A 19,345-nucleotide genomic window follows, 5' to 3' on the forward strand; every position below is an offset into this window, starting at 1 on the left:
AGATAGGAATGAAATCAGGGAGAAATGGATTGTGCACAAAGTCTAAATTCACATCCTGATGCCGTACTTGCTAATCCTTATAAAGATTTGCAGGTGCGCGAGGAGCGAAGAAGAGGAACCCTGAAGGTGAGACGGGCTGTGTATGGTGCTAAGAGGTTTTTCGGCAGAGTGTTTGGCGCGAAAAGAATTGTCGCGCGATTGGGGTCGACATGGCACCCGGGCGTTTGTGGGAGGTCCGGGGTGCGTGGTGTGAGAAAAAATGGCGCGTGTGTAAGGAAAAAGTGTGCGTCGGCAAGTGAGTGTGTTATAAAGTGTGGGAGGAAAACCGAGTGCGAGCGGGAATGCACGTCGGAGTGTACGGAGTGTGACACAGAGAGTGAGAACGATACGGAGTGTACGTGCGAGGGTGAGAGTGACCCGGAGAGCGAGTTGGTGGTGGAGCGGGTGCGAGGATGCACGCTTGGGATGGACGGCGAGTGTGCGAGAACGCACACTTGAGTTGGTTGTGGCGTGGGTGCGGGAGAGCCCATTGAAGCGCGTGAGTGGGTGGATGCAAGAGTGCACGCCTGTGGTGGTTACAGAGGATGTAACAGGAGAGTGTGCAGAATAAGGTGCGTGAGAGATGTGGTGTCTAACAGGGAGGTACGGTGGTGGAATTGACGAAGTGCATGGGATGTATGAGCAACAAACAGAACGAGTGGTGTGAGCATGTCCGGGAGGGATCGACGTTGACCGGGGCAGCGTTTAGGTCAACGGATAGCAGACGCGAGCACTCGGTGCACTTTGTTGGATGCGAGGCTCGGCGCGGATCGGTGCTGCGTCGCTTCCCTTCGGAGCGTCGTGCACGATCCGGGCCTGGCCCCGCCCCGCACGGTCAAGTCCGGGCCTTGCCGGGCAAGGCGACCGGTCCGGTTCAAGGGCAGGTAGGAGGGACCGGAGCGGTGCCCCCTTGTGGTTGCGGCGTTCCGGCCGGGCGAGATTGAGCCATCGGGCCGGAGACCGCAAGGATGGTGCGTGGAATCTCGGCCCGAGCATGCCGCCTCCCTTGAACCGAATGCCGGACGGACTCAACCTGCAGGCGACCAAACCACCCGAATTCATTGCTCGGCTTTGCGAAGCCGAGTTTTAATGATGTAACGACGCACCGAGGCTCACGTTTAATGGACTGTGAAGATGATAGTGTTTTGGATTCGAAATTGGGAATAGGGAAAATGATTGGCAGTAATGATTGGCAGTAATGATTGGCAGGTGATTGGCAAATTTTGGATTGGCAAGTATTGGAATTTGATGGGCAAAATTGATAATGGAAGATGCCCGAGGTGGTGGGATGGCAAATCCACCATCCCTCACATCCATCCCGGGCACATGAGCACTAGTTATGGGGTTTTTGGCAGTGTAAGCTTGACGAGGGAGGGTTTGGATAATGTATAGGGATCTAGAGAAATGACCATAGGTGACAGGAGAGTTAAGTAGCGACATTGTACAGGTAGTCGCGGATGTAGAGAGGTTAGAATGGTTGTTAATGACGTGGTATGTGCTTAGTTTAAAGGGAAGACGGGGAGCACCAAGTTAGAAGGATACCAGGTAGTTTAGATGATGCAGTTGTGCGTGCTGGTGAGAGTATTGAATGAGGATTGGTATGGAAGTTTTTTTTTGCGGGTGAGCATGTTGAGCAAATGAGGAATTGAGGGGCAATGCTCGGGAGAGATGTGTGTATGAGCGTGGGAGAATTTGGGTGCCTGAGGCAATGGTTTGGAGAGTTAGAAGTGTATGGTGAAAAGTGTGAGGTGATTGTGAGTTGTATTGAGCGTGGAAGTGTATGAGGAATAATTGTGATTGTGCGTTGTATTGTATTGAATGAAGAAGCCTGGGCGGAAGGAGGGTGCCAGTGCCACCAGGTGTGTGTGAGCACGAGTGTGCAAATCCAGGTGAGAATGGTTGTGTGGAATAGCTGGTATGGAATACATGAAGTGTGGAATGGATGGTGTGGAGTGAGTATGGTGGAAACTGTGGAGTGGAGTGGTTGCTGTGAAGGGAGTGTATGGGGAGGATGTACCCCATCACGAATACCAGGGGAGGGTAGTTTAAGAGTTAGGTAGAGGGTATAGGTAAATTGTGGTTGGAAATTGGCATCTGTGGTGCGTGTGGAAGAATGGTGTTTGGATGGGTGCATTAGTGACGTGGAAATGGCTGGGCGTGTGGCCTGTTAGTGTGTGTCGTTAAATGGGCACTCCGCCACTGTTAGGATGTCGGCCAGGTGAGGCCGCAGGTGGGCTCTGGGAGCCGTTAGAGTTGTGGATGGGGCCCGAGGATCCGGAGGACGGACCCGGGTAGCCCAGTGCCAGAGAGGGCACCGAGTGGGGAGAGCGCCAGAGGGCCTTCCCCAGGTAGATAGGTTAGGGTAAGGAGCAGGTAAGCTCGGAGGCAACTGCAGTGGTGGAGGTGTGCAGGTGGGTAGCCCTGCTGGGAGAGCCACACGACTCAGCCCAGAAATTGTGCGAAGGCACAGGGAGTTGAATCGGGGGAGTGAGACCCCAAATTGATGGGCACCACAGTTTGGTCAATGGGAGTTTGGTTCTTAAAACCGCATAGAGTAAAACGGCCAATGGTTTGGCCGGGAAAGACCCCGGGTAGTGTAAAGTGTGTTAATGTCATTTAGGAAGTAGTTAGGATTTAAATCTCCTCGCACCATCTACATCCACTCACCTGAGGTGACAGAACTCCACACCGTGCCATGGTTTGTTGTTTTATTATTGTGCAGATGTTTTGGAAATGTGAGACGCATCACGACGTGGGTGAGACATTGTGCTGGTTGTTCCATCTCTCCCTCCTTAAGAGGAATTGATGAGAAATTTGGATGATGGCAAATTTGGTGAGAGGGATTGTGACGAATTTGGTATTAGGGGGGATATGGGGAAGACGTGACGGTCGAGACGAATTGCAAGTTGTTGTAAATATGGGTAAGGGCAAGGGTGGAGTAGGTGACGGTGGGGGTGACGTACGGTAGGGACGAGCTTTCTCACTTCGCTCTCCGTGCGCACCTCGTTCTGCATTGACTTGATTGATGTGTACCCTTGTAACCTTACCCCTTGCTAACGCTGCATCTTTGTCTTCCTTCCCCGAACCATGGATCGTGCTCTCTGGGCACTGAGGGGGAGCGTGCGGGAGGCCGCGTGTGTGTACCCGAATCCCCGCAATCAGCTGCTTGCATCGATGCACCACTTTATGGACCACGTTGTTGTGGCCGAGCACCACCATATGGACCACGGTACTGTGGCCGAGCACCACTGATGGACCTCACGTGTTGGGGTCTAGACCCTCTGCTGGGACCGGCCACGATGGCCCAAGGGAGATCTTGCTTGCGGACCTCGGTGAGGTGGCACCAAGCCCACAGGTGAACCACCCATGGCTGGGGGCCATAAATAAAATGGAGACGGTTGTGCTTTTTGTTTTTATTATGTCCAAATAGGCCGCAAGCAAGAAGATCAAGAAGAACAACAAGAGTTGAGAACATCAAGAACGAAAACGGCCAGCAGAGGGAGCAGAAGAGCAAGACCACCAGTTGTTTTTTTGTTTTTTTGAACTGTCGTGACTGTGCACTTCGGTGCGTTTTGGTGATTGGTGCTTTGGTGATTATTGGTGTGCTGGTGCGTCGATGCAGTGCATGCTGTCTCCTCCCTCCCACAGGAATTTCTTTTTGTCTCCCAAAAACAATGACAGGTCCTGGGTTGCGTTTTGTAAATAATGAAATAGTGTAACTTGTAAATAATGCTCCCCACCGTTCATGTTTAGTTTGCGAATTAATTCCGCAAATCGGTTAGCTGTGGGTGTGAATCTGTCAGGCAGGGTGCAACGCAAATAGCGGGACATATTTATTTGTGTTTTAAAATTGTCGCACTCAGGGTCAGGTTAATTGTAGAGGGAATTACACCTGAGTGTCACATTAAGTTAAAGTTTTCGGGCCGGGTCGTCTCTAGAGGGATGAGGGTGCCGTGTTGCGGATTTGAGAATCCTCCACTTTGGTGATTGTTTGTAAATATCACCCTCTGTAAATAATGTAATAATTCCTTGTAAATACCTCCATTAATTGTAAAGATCAAAGGTCGTCCCTTAGTTAGTCCATCGCACACATGTAGAGAACCATCAGGACCTTCTCAATAGTTATATCGTTATTACATGTCTCAGGTAAGGCTCTGTTTCCACTAGTTCATCTTGCGTTACACCGAATCAAATAAGATAGTTCCCCTTTTAGGTTTCCCCCAAATCGTCTCCTCAAAGTGCAAGTGACAGTTGGGCTGTTTTCGGCGGCGTTGGCCGCCGTTGCATTGGGCGGTTTTCATTACCATCATTTTCACCCCAAGACTCCATCGCACACGAGGCCAAGGAAGGGGCAGGAGCCGCCGGATCACGGGCGTGGCACCACCTCGTCATCAAAGGTGGAGCCATAGAGCCCTTGCCCACCAATCTGCGCCGAGGTGAGCAAAAAACCGGAGGCGTGGCATAGGAGTTGGCGGATGATCGCGCCATGCACAATATAAGCGCGCACGCAAGCCTTTTCGCAGCAGATGCGTGACCCAGCTGAAGCAGACAAGAGAGAACGAGACGTGAGGGGGTGCTCATATTGCGGCAATAGACCGATACCCTCTAGGGCCCTATTGTCGCCGGTTGTGGAGGCGCGGAGCTGCCGGCTGCTGTTCGCTTCGAGCCCGGAATGTGAACCTCGACGGTGTGCATTTACCCGGACCTTCCTGCCCTGCCATCGGCTTGGACCTTCTCCTCCCTCCAGTGATTCCTGCCTTTAAATTCCCCATTCGTGTACGTGAGTTTGTTTTGTGTGTCTTGTCCCTGGGTATAAGTAAGCCTGTATAGTGAAGTTGCACTGTGTTTATCTGCCTGTAAATTACTTTATTTCCTTTCTTCTCCTTTAGTTTTGTATAGTAATAATAAATATTTGTTCTTCCTTACCTTTGCCTTCTTTCATTCACATCCGATCGCTTTAGTGATTTCCCAATTGAGTTCCTGTGGTGCGATTTCGGCCAAAGCTCCGCAATCGGGTTAGTGATTGTTAAACGGCTCGCGCAGCAGTTCGCTTCGCTCGGCGCAACCAATCAAATTACACTGCGGCACGGGCGGGGGGGTGTTTCCTTGCGTCCGGAAGGCGCCGGTACTTAGGTCATAGGACGGATAGGCCTAATACCCTACCCAGCGCTGACCGGGCGTGACGTCATACCCTCAGGGTCGGCGACAGCCAGTATAAAGGACAAGGGGTTAACCCCCCTTGGCAAGGGGAGCGCCGTCTTCCCAGATCCGCAACAACATATATATATCAGAGACCGCAGATAGGCCTAAACGGTCTTATTGGAGGCGACGACCAAACACAGATTCAACTATGGACGAGGGAGGAAGAAGGAAAATGGAAGCTGCGGCAAAAGCTTACCTGGATCACGCCGACGGCAGCTTAGATCCTGCAAGAAATTAATTCAAGCGAACAACCAAGATTTTGAATGGGAAGGGAAAATAATACAAGGGTTTATTACAAATAAAGACAGGGACAGGAAAATACGCGGCGGTAATAAAATGTCCTAAATTGGGATCCCGCAAACCAGACTCAACAACAGACACAGGAATGGATTAAAGGAAAATAATTGTCTCGTCATGTAAAATGTAATGGGGATGGGCTTATCTGTCCCTCGTCTTGTCTTGTCCGCCATCCAACACGGCTCCGTCCGGCCCCGATGCACCCACGAGGTCCCTCGCTCCAGCACCACAGCACCGAACACCACTCCAAGCACCACGAGGTCGATCTTCGCACACGATCGATAAGCCAACTCTCAAGCCAACTCAACCAGGGCCAAGACTGCGAGCCAACGCAACCAGGGGCAGGACCCTCTCCACTCAAGATCGCACCGGGACTGCCAGGGCCAGGAATCTCCAAGAGCACGAACCGCAAGAGCTGCAAGAGAGAAAATGTCCTTCGGCGCGCCCTTAAATAACCTTCCCGCGGTGGTGACGTCAGCCCTGGCGTGCCACCCAATCAGTGCCCTCCACCGACTCGCCGGCTGGAGGTCCGTGCCTACCGGGCTTGCCCCTTCACTCGTTCCCTGTTCCATGGTCATAGCGCATGGCACTCGATGCGGCTAGGCCTGTCAGAGGTGTAATTGGCGGCGGCCATCATCGGCGGTGCCCCGGCCTGGTTTCCTTGGCTGTTCGTCTTTCACAGTCATGTCAGGGAAGGGAATTATTTAGTGTTGCACTAGGGACCTAACTACATGTCTATGTTGGTGTGCATTGCTATAAGGGACAAAGTTTAGCTACCTGGTGTGACACACAGGGGCGTTATTCTTTAATCCCTATACTACATATCACTCGAACATCCTGGTATGTTCACAGGTATACTCTTAACCGACAAAACACCTAAACACACAGAACTTATTACAGGGTGGTTTCCTTCACACGAGAAGCGAAGCACGCTACCTATTCAGATCTATCTGCTCTACGTATCACTACCCTACCGACATAACAATATTATAATAGCCTACGGTGATTGTCTGTCTGTCTGTCTGTCTGTCTGTCCGGGGGTGTGGCTTACTCCGTTTACAGAGTAGCTCCACCCATTCTTGGAGAGGCTTCATGTAAACAAATATCCACCATTTTATTAACTCGAATAGCTTTGAGGCCTGTTTAGTTAGGCCCGTGCTGTCTTTCTCTCTCACACAGGTTTATTTCAACTCTAATTCGATATATCATTTCATTTTTAACAGTCGCTAACATAGTTTTAGACTCGGTTGAAAAAAAACGGGAAGAGAATCCCATGAAAGTTTCCATTTATAGAACGAAATGATTTCTCAAAGGCCTGTAAAATAAAGCCCATTCATCGAGTCACCCTCACGATTTTATCTCGAATTCACCATGCGATTTAATTTTTATCGATGGTTTTAGACTCAGTGTCAGAAATAATTGAAAAACATTCACGCACACACAGGAAAATGCAGAGATATATTTTTAAAAATCGCGCCACGATGATAAACGAAAATACACCGCCTAAAATAAGTCGGGGAAAATGTCGATATATATTAAAAATTCGCTTTTTCTTTTCTGTTAAGATATATTACTTTTACTTTTGATGACAGTCGTCACAAAACAACATATATTTCTTCGTTCTTATTTCATTCAACATTATTATCCGGAAGTAAAAACTAAAATATGTTTCAGGAAATTACCGAGAGATATTTCTTTATTTTTTTTTTTTTTAGTTATGTGCGCATACACTTTAAATAGGTTTATTTGAAATCTTTAATTTTCACAATGTAATTTAATTGCCATTTGATGATTACGAGACACTTCCTCTTGAGGATCGTGACAATTCATGCGTTGCGTGGAAACTTCCATTTCCAAAATGAATGAGACGGGAGAGGAGCGAGGAGTTGGAGAGTGAGGAGCGAGGGGTTGGAGAGTGAGGAGCGAGGGGTTGGAGAGCGAGGAGCGAGGGGTTGGAGAGCGAGGAGCGAGGGGTTGGAGAGCGAGGAGCCAAGGGGTTGGAGAGCGAGGAGCTAGGGGTTGGAGAGCGAGGAGCTAGGGGTTGGAGAGCGAGGAGCTAGGGGTTGGAGAGCGAGGAGCTAGGGGTTGGAGAGCGAGGAGCTAGGGGTTGGAGAGCGAGGAGCTAGGGGTTGGAGAGCGAGGAGCTAGGGGTTGGAGAGCGAGGAGCTAGGGGTTGGAGAGCGAGGAGCTAGGGGTTGGAGAGCGAGGAGCTAGGGGTTGGAGAGCGAGGAGCTAGGGGTTGGAGAGCGAGGAGCTAGGGGTTGGAGAGCGAGGAGCTAGGGGTTGGAGAGAGAGGGGCTAGGGGTTGGAGAGCGAGGGGCTAGGGGTTGGAGAGCGAGGGGCTAGGGGTTGGAGAGCGAGGAGCGAGGGGTTGGAGAGCGAGGAGCGAGGGGTTGGAGAGCGAGGCGCGAAGCGTTGGGGAGCGAGGAGTTGGAGAGCGAGGAGCGAGGAGTTGGAGAGCGAGGAGCTAGGGGTTGGAGAGCGAGGAGCGAGGGAATGGAGAGCAAGGAGCTAGGGGTTGGAGAGCGAGGAGCTAGGGGTTGGAGAGCGAGGAGCTAGGGGTTGGAGAGCAAGGAGCTAGGGCTTGGAGAGCGAGGAGCGAGGGGTTGAAGAGTGAGGAGCTAGGGGTTGGAGAGCGAGGAGCGAGGGGTTGGAGAGCAAGGAGCTAGGTGTTGGAGAGTGAGGAGCGAGATTTGGAGAGTGAGTAGCAAGGAGTTGGAGAGTGAGGGCCGATTGGAGCGGAGAGTGAGGAGTGATTGGAGAGGAGAGTGAGGAGCGATTGGAGAGGAGAGTGAGGAGCGATTGGAGGGGAGTGTGAGGGATTGGAGAGGAGTGTGAGGGATTGGAGAGGAGTGTGAGGGATTGGAGAGGAGTGTGAGGGATTGGAGAGGCGTGAGGGTGGAGAGACGAGAGTGTCAGGTGGAGAGTGAGGGATCACATATTATGTGAAATAAATAAATTGTGTTCATTACACCATTTCTGGATCTGATGAATTGCCAGTAACCATTTTGCAAAATTTAATGTGCAGTATCTAAATCAAGATGTCCAAATGTCACACACGTCCATGCCCGTGGGATTCCCACGGGTGACCCCACTAGTATGTATATATAGCCCCTTAAAAAAAAAAAACACACACACACACACACACACACACACACACACACACACACACACACACACACACACACACACACACACACACACACACACACACACACACACACACACACACACTTTGTGAAGGCCATGGATCAAGATGGTGCTGGCTTCCACTACTTGCTAATGAAGTTCCAAGGCATTGTATCGGAGGCCAAAGTAAAGGCGGGTGTTTTCAATGGTCCTCAAATTCGTCTTGTACTCACTAATCAGAACTTTCTAACGAGACTATCTGAGCTGGAAAGCGTTGCTTGGGATAGCTTTGTGGCTCTTGCTAACAATTACCTTGAAAATTTTCGAGCACCAAATTATGAAGAGCTTGTGGACAAGATGTTGAAGAGTTACCAGGCACTCGGTGCTCGAATGTCACTCAAGATACATTTCTTCCATTCTCATCTGGACTTCTTTCCACAAAATCTTGGCGATGTCAGTGATGAACATGGAGAAAGGTTTCACCAGGAAATTGCCATCATGGAGACTCAATATCAATGCCGATTCAATCCAAACATGATGGGCGACTACTGTTGGACTTTACAGCGTGAAAGTGATTGCTCCTACAAATGCAAAAGTAAAGTTCAGAAGCACTTTTAATGTGATGTAAATAAAAACTTAAAGTTCATATTATTTGTTGTGATATTTTATAAAGTTCATATTCTTTTTGGAGATTTACATTTTTTAATGTGATGTAAATAAAAATTTAAATTTCATATTATTTTTTGTGATATTTTATAAAGTTCATATTATTTTTGGAGATTTACATTTTTTTATGTGATGTAAATAAAAACTTTAAGTTTATATTATTTTTTGTGACAATAAATAGACTTATTGAGACTTAATCAAGAAATTCGCATGCTCTATAAAGATTTTTTCCACACATGATGTACTACGTCAAGGTTACGTGATAGCGAAATTTTAAGGTCAGATTCGGATTCGTGGGCACCAAATTAGTTAGAAACAGTTGCAAATAAGTCAGAACCAATTTGGCTGTTGACCAGTGTTAACATTGGCATGAATGTTGAAATAGAGCAAGACACAGCAGTAAAATGGCATCACTCGTGTACCTGGGCGGCCTTTGGAGCTCCAGGCAATGGGAGTGGCAGGTAAGGGACTGCCAGCAGATCATTCACACAAGAGGTTGGACTGCCCTGGGGCGCCTGATGGGCAACAAGCAGATGATTAATGGCAAATAACTCCAAAGTGTTTATAGACATACAAATAAATTTGGAAATAAATATGGCACAAACATGCACGGTAAAAATAAATAAGCACTAGAGCGAAGTCGATGGAGCGCCATCGCAAATCCCCACGCTTCCCACCTAAAGCAAAGTTTTAAAAATGTCAAAAAGTTCCACCAGGAAATAACCAAATATCAAATTTGGAGTTGATCCTTTTTTCCCCGTTTTGACCCCTGTGGCCCCAAGTCCACATCCCTGGGGCATGAACCGGAGATCAAATCCAAAACATAGGGGCAATACCCCTGGCGCTCACCTGGTAGAATAAACAGTATACTGCACTGACTAAGGGTATTTTAAACCAATTTCAATACTTGCTAGAAGACAGGGCAGCATGTAGAATTATACTAACATAATCATTTAAGACTTTAAACAAACAAAGAAAAAAAATACCTATTTTGGGTGTAAAATTTTTTGGGATATTCGAAAAATACCTAATATAAAAACCTGGATCCACTTTGACCCCTTGTAAAACCCCTTAGACCACGATCTTTTTAATAATAATAATTCATTTATTTTGTATAGCGCTTTTCCAGAAGCCCAAAGGCGCTTTGACAGAGTGGAAAACATAATGCATAACAATACATGAAAACAACAATTGCAAAAAGACAAGAATCAATAGGGAAATATTTAAAGCAAAAGGAGGGAGAAGGAGAAGAGATAGTCAGGGGTTAAATGCTGTGGGTTGAATGTTGAATGCAGCGTTGAACAGGTGGGTCTTTAGTGATGTTTTGAATGTGGTGAGTGAGGAGGAGTCTCTGATGGTGTGAGGTAGTGAGTTCCAGAGGGTGGGAGCAGCGATGGAGAAGGCCCTGTCCCCCCAGGATCTGAATTTGGTCCGGATGGAGGGGGTCAGGAGGTTGGTACCAGCAGAGCGGAGGTTGCGGGTGGGAGTGTGTCTGGAGAGGTCAGCCAGGTAGGATGGGGCCAGGTTATGGAGGGCTTTGTATGTCAAGAGGAGGATTTTGTACTGGATTCTCTGGGGGATGGGGAGCCAGTGAAGCTTGTAAAGGACGGGGGTGATGTGGTCACGGGTCCGGGAATGAGTGAGTAGACGGGCAGCGGAGTTCTGAATGTATTGGAGTTTATTGGTGATTTTTGAGGGTGAACCATAGAGGAGGCTATTGCAGTAGTCCAGACGGGAGGTGATGAAGGCGTGGATGAGGGTTTCTGCAGCCGTGGAGGAGAGGGATGAGCGGAGACGGGCAATGTTTTTCAGGTGAAAGAAGGCTGACTTTGTGATCTGTTTAGTGTATTTGTCGAAGGAAAGGGTTTGGTCAAAGATGACGCCAAGATTCCGGATGTGAGGGGAGGTGGATACTGGGATACCGTCGATGTTGAGGGCAAAGTTATGGGTGGATTTTGTGAGCGTTTTTGGGCCAATGATGATTATTTCAGATTTATCACAGTTAAGCTTGAGGAAGTTGATTTGAAGCCAGGATTTTATTTCAGTGATGCAGTTTGTCAGGATAGAGTGGGTGTCGGTGGAGACGGACTTGGTGGAGATGAAAAGCTGGATGTCATCGGCGAAGCAGTGGAATTGGAGACCATGACGGCGGATTAAGTGACCGAGCGGGGACAGGTAAAGGATGAAGAGGAGGGGGCCAAGAACTGAACCTTGGGGGACACCTTGGGGGAGGGGAGCAGTGGGGGATTTGCAGTTATTGATGGAGATGAACTGGCATCTGTCAGAGAGGTATGATTTAATCCAAGAGAGGGCAGTGCCGGTGACGTTAAAGGTGGATTCAAGTCGGGTGAGGAGGATAGTGTGATCGATGGTGTCAAAGGCAGCGCTGAGGTCGAGGAGGACAAGAATGTTGAGGTTGCCAGCGTCAGAGGAGAGGAGAAGGTCGTTGGTGATTTTGAGGAGAGCAGTTTCAGTACTGTGGTTGGAGCGGAATCCGGATTGGAATGTTTCATACAGGTTATTGGCAGAGAGATGATGTTTGAGTTGAGTGGCTACAGCGCGTTCCAAAACTTTTGACAGAAAGGGTAGGTTGGAGATGGGTCTGAAGTTGTTTAGGGTGTCAGGGTTTAGACCAGGTTTTTTTAGAATGGGGGTAACAGCAGCAATTTTGAGGGAAGGTGGGACGATGCCTGTAGACAGGGAGGAGTTTATTGTTGCAATGATAAGTGGAGAGAGAGCAGGGAGGGAGGCTTTGACAAAGCTGGAGGGGATGGGGTCAAGAGTGCAGGTGGCAGTTTTCATTCCTATGAGGAGTTCAGAGAGGTCAGTAGGAGAGATTGGGGAGAACCGAGACAGGGGATGGCAGGACAAGGGGGGGCAGGTGGTTGGAGGGGGAGCGGGTGCGGCGGTGGTCAAGCTGTTGTAGATGTTGTCAATTTTGCGTTGGAAGAAAGAGAGGAAGGAGATGCAGTTGTCTACTGTGAATGACTGGGTGGTGGTGTTCAGGGGGCGGAGGAGTTTGTTTATTGTCGAGAAGAGTGCTTTTGGGTTTCCGGAGCCAGAGTGGATAATTTGAGAGTAGTAGGCAGAGCGGGCGCGGGAGAGGGCATCTTTGTAGTGTTGTATGTGGTCCTTGTAGGCTTGGGAGTGAACTGTGAGACCCGTTTTATTGCGGAGTCTTTCAAGTTGGCGAGCACGAGTTTTCATCAGGTGGAGTTCAGGGGTAAACCAGGGAGCAGAATGGGTGAAAGAAACTGTTTTGGTTTTTACAGGCGCAAGCTGGTCAAGGCAGGAGGAGAGAGTGTGGTTGTAGTAGTCAGTGAGGTCGGAAGGGGTGTGGAGGTCAATGAAGGGAGAAGTGGACATTTTTTCAGAGAGGGTGGATGAGAATGAGGTAGGTGAAAGAGCATTTAGCTTACGGAAGTTGATTGTGCGATAATGCCTTGGTGTTGGGGCGGGGATGTTGATGGTCAGAGTGATGGCTAAGTGGTCAGAGAGGGTGAGGTCGGAGCCATAGAGATGGTGCAAATTTAATCCAGTGGAGCAGACAAGGTCCAAAATGTGACCACGGATATGGGTAGGAAAGTCGACATGTTGAGTGAGGTTAAAGCAGGTGAGTAAATCAGTGAAGTCAGTGGTTATTGTGGAGTCAGTGGAGTCCATGTGGATATTGAAATCACCAAGGAGGAGGATTGAGGGGGAGAGGGAACATAGCTGGGTCAGAAAGTAGGAGAAGTCAGACAGGAATGATGGGTGTGGTTTGGGAGGGCGGTAGACGACAGCCATGACTGACTGCGTGTGACCAGAGAGTTTTAAAGCCAGGTGTTCAAATGATGGAGCAGATGAGATGGAGATGAGGTTGGTCTTGATGTCTTGACGGTGGATAACGGCAATTCCACCACCTCGGCCCTCCGAGCGTGGTTTATTGACGTAGGAATATCCATTGGGTGTGGTGAGGTTGAGTGTGTAGTAGTCCAGAGGTTGTTGCCAGGTTTCAGTGAGACAGAGAAAGTCCAGTTTGTTATCCAGGATGTATTCGTTCAGGATGAGGCATTTATTGTTGAGGGACCGGGTGTTGAACAGGGTGAGCTTGATGTTGTTTTGAACAGCAGGGATGAATTCAGGTGATTTAGCCAGGGTTCGTAGGCAGGAGGTGCGATCGTGTGGGTTGCTGTGACCAGGTGCGCTGGGACGAAGAGTGAGAGTGCGCTGAGCCGACCAGAGGACGGGGATGGAGTGACCTGATTGCAAATAAACAAACTTGCGACCGGAGCCACGGTGAATGTACCTGGGTCGTCGGAGGAGTCCATTTGATTTGATGGCAGAGATGCATGATGGGGTGGAGCGGGTATTGAGCAGAAGAAGCCTTGCGGCGGAGTACTTCAGAGCCATGCCAGGCAGGAGCGAAGGGACGAGTACGAGGCCAAGGTCGAGGAGGCAAAGCGGCAAACGCAGCGGCAAACGCAGCGGCAAACGACTGCAGCCGCTAATCAAGACCACAGCGGCAAACAAGGCCACAAGGCCACCAAGACCACAAGGCCACCGGCAAACAAGGCCACGGCCACAAACAACGGGAGCGGGCCTTTCGATTCCGTATTCCGTACCATCAAAAGCAGATTCCGTTATCCAGCCGGAGAACACGCGGCACGTGCGGGTGTGAAAAGGCAGGACAGGTGTGAGATGTCAGGTCAGAAAAGTAGAAGCAGACCCTGTACATCCATCCAGTCGGAGAAGCGGCGAATATGCAACGCCAGCGTACTCTCGCAACCGAACCCGGAAGTCATGAATGCCATGAACAAACTTTAGCCACAACACAACAAATATCATTTGTGCCATGTTTGGTCACAATCCCTTCAGCGGTTTCAGAGAAGAAGTCGCAAGTGTTTATGGACGGACTGACGGATGACGCGCCATTGCATAAGCTCCCATGAATTTCGTTCCAGGTGAGCTAAAAATCCAAGGATCCTGGGTTCGAATCCCGGTCGATTGCTGAATTAACGCCAGGGGGGTTGACTCAGCCTGTCATCCTTCCGAGGTCGGCTAATTGAGTACCAGTTCACTGGTAATTCCCTGCTTGTCGTAAAAAGGCGACAAAAAGGGTTGGCGTCAGGAAGGGCATCCGGCCGTAAAACATTGCTTCAAAAAGGGGACCAAAAAACAACAACAACCACGGTCCCCGAAAAAGGCCAACCCCCGCTTTGCGGGGGAAAATGGCCTCTAAAGGTGTTTATTTTTTTTATTTTTTTTGAGCTAAAAATCGTTATGTATTTCATGCTTCGCCCAATGTTGATGGCATATACATAAGCTTCACTTAAAATGTTTAAATAAATATACTTTCCCTCGCGGTCCCTATGTGCTGTCTTTGTCTTTCCCTCGCGGTCCCCATGTGCTGTCTTTGTCTTTCCCTCGTGGTCCCCATGTACTGTCTTTCCCTCGCGGTCCCTATGTGCTGTCTTTGTCTTTCCCTCGCGGTCCCCATGTACTGTCTTTGTCTTTCCCTCGCGGTCCCCATGTGCTGTTTTTGTCTTTCCCTCGCGGTCCCCATGTACTGTCTTTCCCTCGCGGTCCCCATGTACTGTCTTTGTCTTTCCCTCGCGGTCCCCATGTGCTGTTTTTGTCTTTCCCTCGCGGTCACCATGTGCTGTTTTTGTCTTTCCCTCGCGGTCCCCATGTACTGTCTTTGTCTTTCCCTCGCGGTCCCTATGTGCTGTCTTTGTCTTTCCCTCGCGGTCCCCATGTACTGTCTTTCCCTCGCGGTCCCCATGTACTGTCTTTGTCTTTCCCTCGCGGTTGTCAGCTCTTTCACGAGCCTCGATTCAGTATAGGAAAAAAAAAAAAAAAAAAAAAAAAATACCCGTAACTGCATTTTTCGCTATTCCTAGCATGACAGACAGACGGACAGGGAGACACGATTGCAATATCCCGTTTTTTTTGTTATTTTATTTAAAAAGTGCGAGGATAGTAAAAGACCACATGTGAGTGGGCTTTCCAAAGACCAAGTTAATTATGAAAAATGCAACTTTTCCAACACGCTCAATCTTGAACGCCTAACTGCCTAAAGTTATTTTCAACGGATGTGATATATGAAATGTATTAAACAATTTGATTCTATGGTAGGCAACACGTATGTACACTTGCCCCTATACAGCCCCAAGGTGACCAAATGTAGGTTGGATTGGACTAATTGACATTCCATTTTGAACAAGCGTTATGCCTAGGTCCCCGTCAGGGAAGTGATGTTAGTTGACAAAGTGGAAGACGCAGAAAACATGCTATGATATGATATTTCGCTCACAAGGTTCAGACATACATGGAGGCGGCCATCTTGGATTTTGACGTGGCGACACAATTTTCAATAGCGTTCTTCCTTATGCCTAGATACACCCACACACCAGTTTAGAAGTTGGTACTTCGCTTATTTTTCAAGATATTCCGCTCACAAGGTTCAGACATACATGGCGGCGCCATCTTGGATTTTGACGTGGCGACCCAATTTTCAATAGCGTTCTTCCTTGTGCCTAGATACACCCATACACCAGATTAGAAGTTGGTACTTCGCTTGTTTTTCAAGATATTCCGCTCACAAGGTTCAGACATATATATAGTGGCGGCCATCTTGGATTTTGACGTGGCGACCCAATTTTCAATAGCGTTCTTCCTTATGCCAAGATACACCCACACACCAAATTAGAAGTTGGTACTTCGCATATTTTTCAAGATATTCATCTCACAAGGTTCAGACATACATGGCGGCGGCCATCCTGGATTTTGACGTGGTGACCCAATTTTCAATAGCGTTCTTCCTGATGCCGAGATACACCCACACACCAAATTAGAAGTTGGTACTTCGCTTATTTTTCAAGATATTCATCTCACAAGGTTCAGACATATATATGGCGGCGGCCATCTTGGATGTTGACGTGGCGACCCAATTTTCAATAGCGTTGTTCCTTATGCCGAGATACACCCACACACCAGATTAGAAGTTGGTACTTCGCTTATTTTTCAAGATATTCAGCTCACAAGGTTCAGACATACATGGCATCAGACATACATGGTGGCGGCCATCTTGGATTTTGACGTGGGTTGCACCCACACCAAATTCGAATGCGGTCCTTCGCTTACGCACGCACGTCTGCACGCCCGCACGGACGGACACACGGACGGAGGGGAAAACCATAGTCCCCCTTTCGCTCCGCTGTGCGATGGGGGACAATAGAAATAGCTCATGATATTTGGATCTCAATTACACAAACTATCCAATGACTCCTTAAGTCATTGCAATTCAAGAAAAAGTATACGAATACAGTACAGGTACTTCTTAACATCCCTGTCCTATGTGTAATATGAAAATTAAGCTTACTAACCCACAGAAGATCCATGCAATATAAAATGTGACTTCAAGTCTTCATCTATCCCTGCCCCTCCGCTCCCTCCTTCACTCCCAAGATCAAGTCTTAAATCTACCCCTCCCAACCCTAAGTCTAGAGCATTCAATACCCACCCCCACTCCAAGTCTTTAAAACACTTCTCCACCCCCACAACAACTTCTCAATCCCCACCCCCACAGCAAAAATAATCCCCCCCCTTCACACCCAAAGTACTCAATCCCACCCCTTCGCCCCCCCCCCACCCCCTCCAAAGCCCCATCCTCCCCCTCCCAACACCGTTCAATCTTTGCTTCTCCTCCCAACTCCACTCTGCACACACCTCCTCCCACTCAACAAAGCAAACGAGCAATACCACATTGATCATTGCACCATTTCTTCATTACCTTATCAAAATAGCAGAATATTTAACTTTTTCCCCTCCCCTATCATGCTATCAAGGACATCACAGACACCGCAATCAAAACAGCTACAGCATAGCTCTTACATGTGATGGCCCATCAATGTTGCCTATCCAACTCACAATCCCTTGAGATATGCAGAAACCCCATGGAAATGAAAATCTCAAGTGACCATGAACACCCTAACTGCCAATAAACGATCCTAAACCAATTATCTTCTTCCTGTTGCATGTATACACCTCGTTAAAAGTAAATAATGACGGATGTTTAATTTCACAATCTCACAATATTCCTGGAACTCCTCGGACAACGACCTCAATAATGACATGGGTTTTATGCTCTCTGGAAAAGTCGTTAAAGAGCAAATAGTCGGAAATAAGAGTAAGGAACCACAGATCCTCTGTGGTAAAAGCCATTGCTTGAGAGAATGCCATCGTTATTTGGGCGGTGTACAGGCAACACACAAGAGCCTTGATTGCTCCTGAAAAAAAAAAATGAAAAAATCTGCAACCCAAGATTGCAGCAAAAACATTCGCACTGCCTATGTGCATATATAACACACTGTGGTTAAAGCTCAGATAGTTACCTCCACCACCAAAGGTGGATGGAGGTTATGTTTTCACCCCTGTCTGTCCGTCTGTTCAAGAACAAAATATCTCAAAAAGTTGTGGACGAATTCGGACGAAATTTGGCAGACATGTAGCGTATGTGACAAAGACGAAATGATTAGATTTTGGTGAGGATCCGGATTCGGATTCGGATCCGGCTAGTAGAATTTTTTGAAGCAATTCTTCACCATTGGGAGATAGAGCAAAACGGATATAGAGCAGGATATATTATCTTAAAAAGTTATGGATGGATTTGGACGAAACATGGTGGAGAGGTTAGCTGTGTGACAAGGACGAATCAATTAGATTTTGGTAAAGATCTGAATATGGATTCGGATATGAGTATTATTTATTTCGTAAGTGATTCTTCACCATTGAGAGATCGAGTGAAAAGCAATATACAGTGATGATCAAAAAAAAGGTAATCCGAATTCAAGGGGTTAATATGCAAAGGTTATTTAGTTTGACAATTTACATGTGGTTTACCATATATGAGGAGATCCTCAGCTTTTCATTGATGCCTTTCATGCATCATTGCTGTCACACATGACCGAGTACATGTTCAATGAAAATGACCAGTTCAAATCACATTTTTACAAGTTTGGCTAATCGGTGCAAGACAGTTTTAAATGGACGCATTACTTGTCGACTGCCAAGGTGATTATGTAAAATTGTTAAGCTGGTCTGGTAATCGTCGGTTGCGTCATCCTTTGTTTAAGATGGGTATTTAAGATAGGCCTACAGTGTATGGTGTTGGGCATACCCTGGTGTTGGGCTAGCGGCTAGGGTGCCAGCTTGGGATCCTAGGATCATGGGTTCGAATCCCGGTCGATCGCTGAATTAACGCCAGGGGGGTTGACTCAGCCTGTCATCCTTCAGAGGTCGGCTAATTGAGTACCAGCTCACTGGTAATTCCCTGCTTGTCGTAAAAAAGGCGACAAAAAGGGTTGGCGGCAGGGAGGGCATCCGGCCGTAAAACATTGCTTCAAAAAGGGGACCAAAAAACAACAACAACCACGGTCCCCGAAAAAGGCCAACCCCCGCTTTGCGGGGGAAAATGGCCTCTAAAGGTTTTTTTTTTTTTGGTTTTTTTCTACAGTGTATGGGGTTTAGAAACAGTCTGAGTCATTGAAAAGATGGTTCAACTTACGACTGAACAGCGGACCTTCGTGGTTACAACCTTTCATCAAACTGGAAGTTTGCAGTGAACTCGTGATGCGTTCAGGGAACGTTTCCCAGAACGGGAGCCTCCAGCAACCAAAACCATCTGGGCGAATGTTAGAAAATACCAAGAGCATGGCACTAGCCTCAACCGCAACAAGCGGAATTCTGGTAGGAGGCGCAATGGGCGATCGGAAATGAACATTGCAGCAGTAAGGCAGCAGGTTTTGGAGCATCCTAGGGATACCAGCGCAAGACGAAATGGGACGGGATTGCCTTTGGCAACATTCAACTGAATCACAAGACTGGACCTCCACCAACATCCATATTGGATTCACATCCGGCATCAACTTATGCCAGGGGATTTTGCCAGGAGGCTGGTGCTTGCCGGATGGTTGACAGCACGTTGCAAAGCAGATGTCAATTTCCTGCGGTATCTCGTTATCGTCGATGA

The 19,345-nt window shown here is 48.1% G+C and overlaps 1 protein-coding gene across 1 annotated transcript in view; it reads right to left on the minus strand.

The window, feature by feature from the left end:
- LOC137433891 (serine/threonine-protein kinase tousled-like 2) overlaps positions 1–19,345 on the minus strand; it is a gene marked incomplete in the record, with an annotated part of 278,139 nt that overhangs the window by 145,706 nt on the left and 113,088 nt on the right. The window contains 1 exon segment of the mRNA XM_078785945.1: positions 9,756–9,848. Coding sequence (XP_078642071.1) covers positions 9,756–9,848 — 93 coding nt within the window.

This window comes from Myxine glutinosa, chromosome 10 (genome assembly GCF_964187855.1).
Source record: "Myxine glutinosa chromosome 10, kmMyxGlut1.1, whole genome shotgun sequence".
Classification (NCBI taxonomy): Eukaryota; Metazoa; Chordata; class Myxini; order Myxiniformes; family Myxinidae; genus Myxine; species Myxine glutinosa.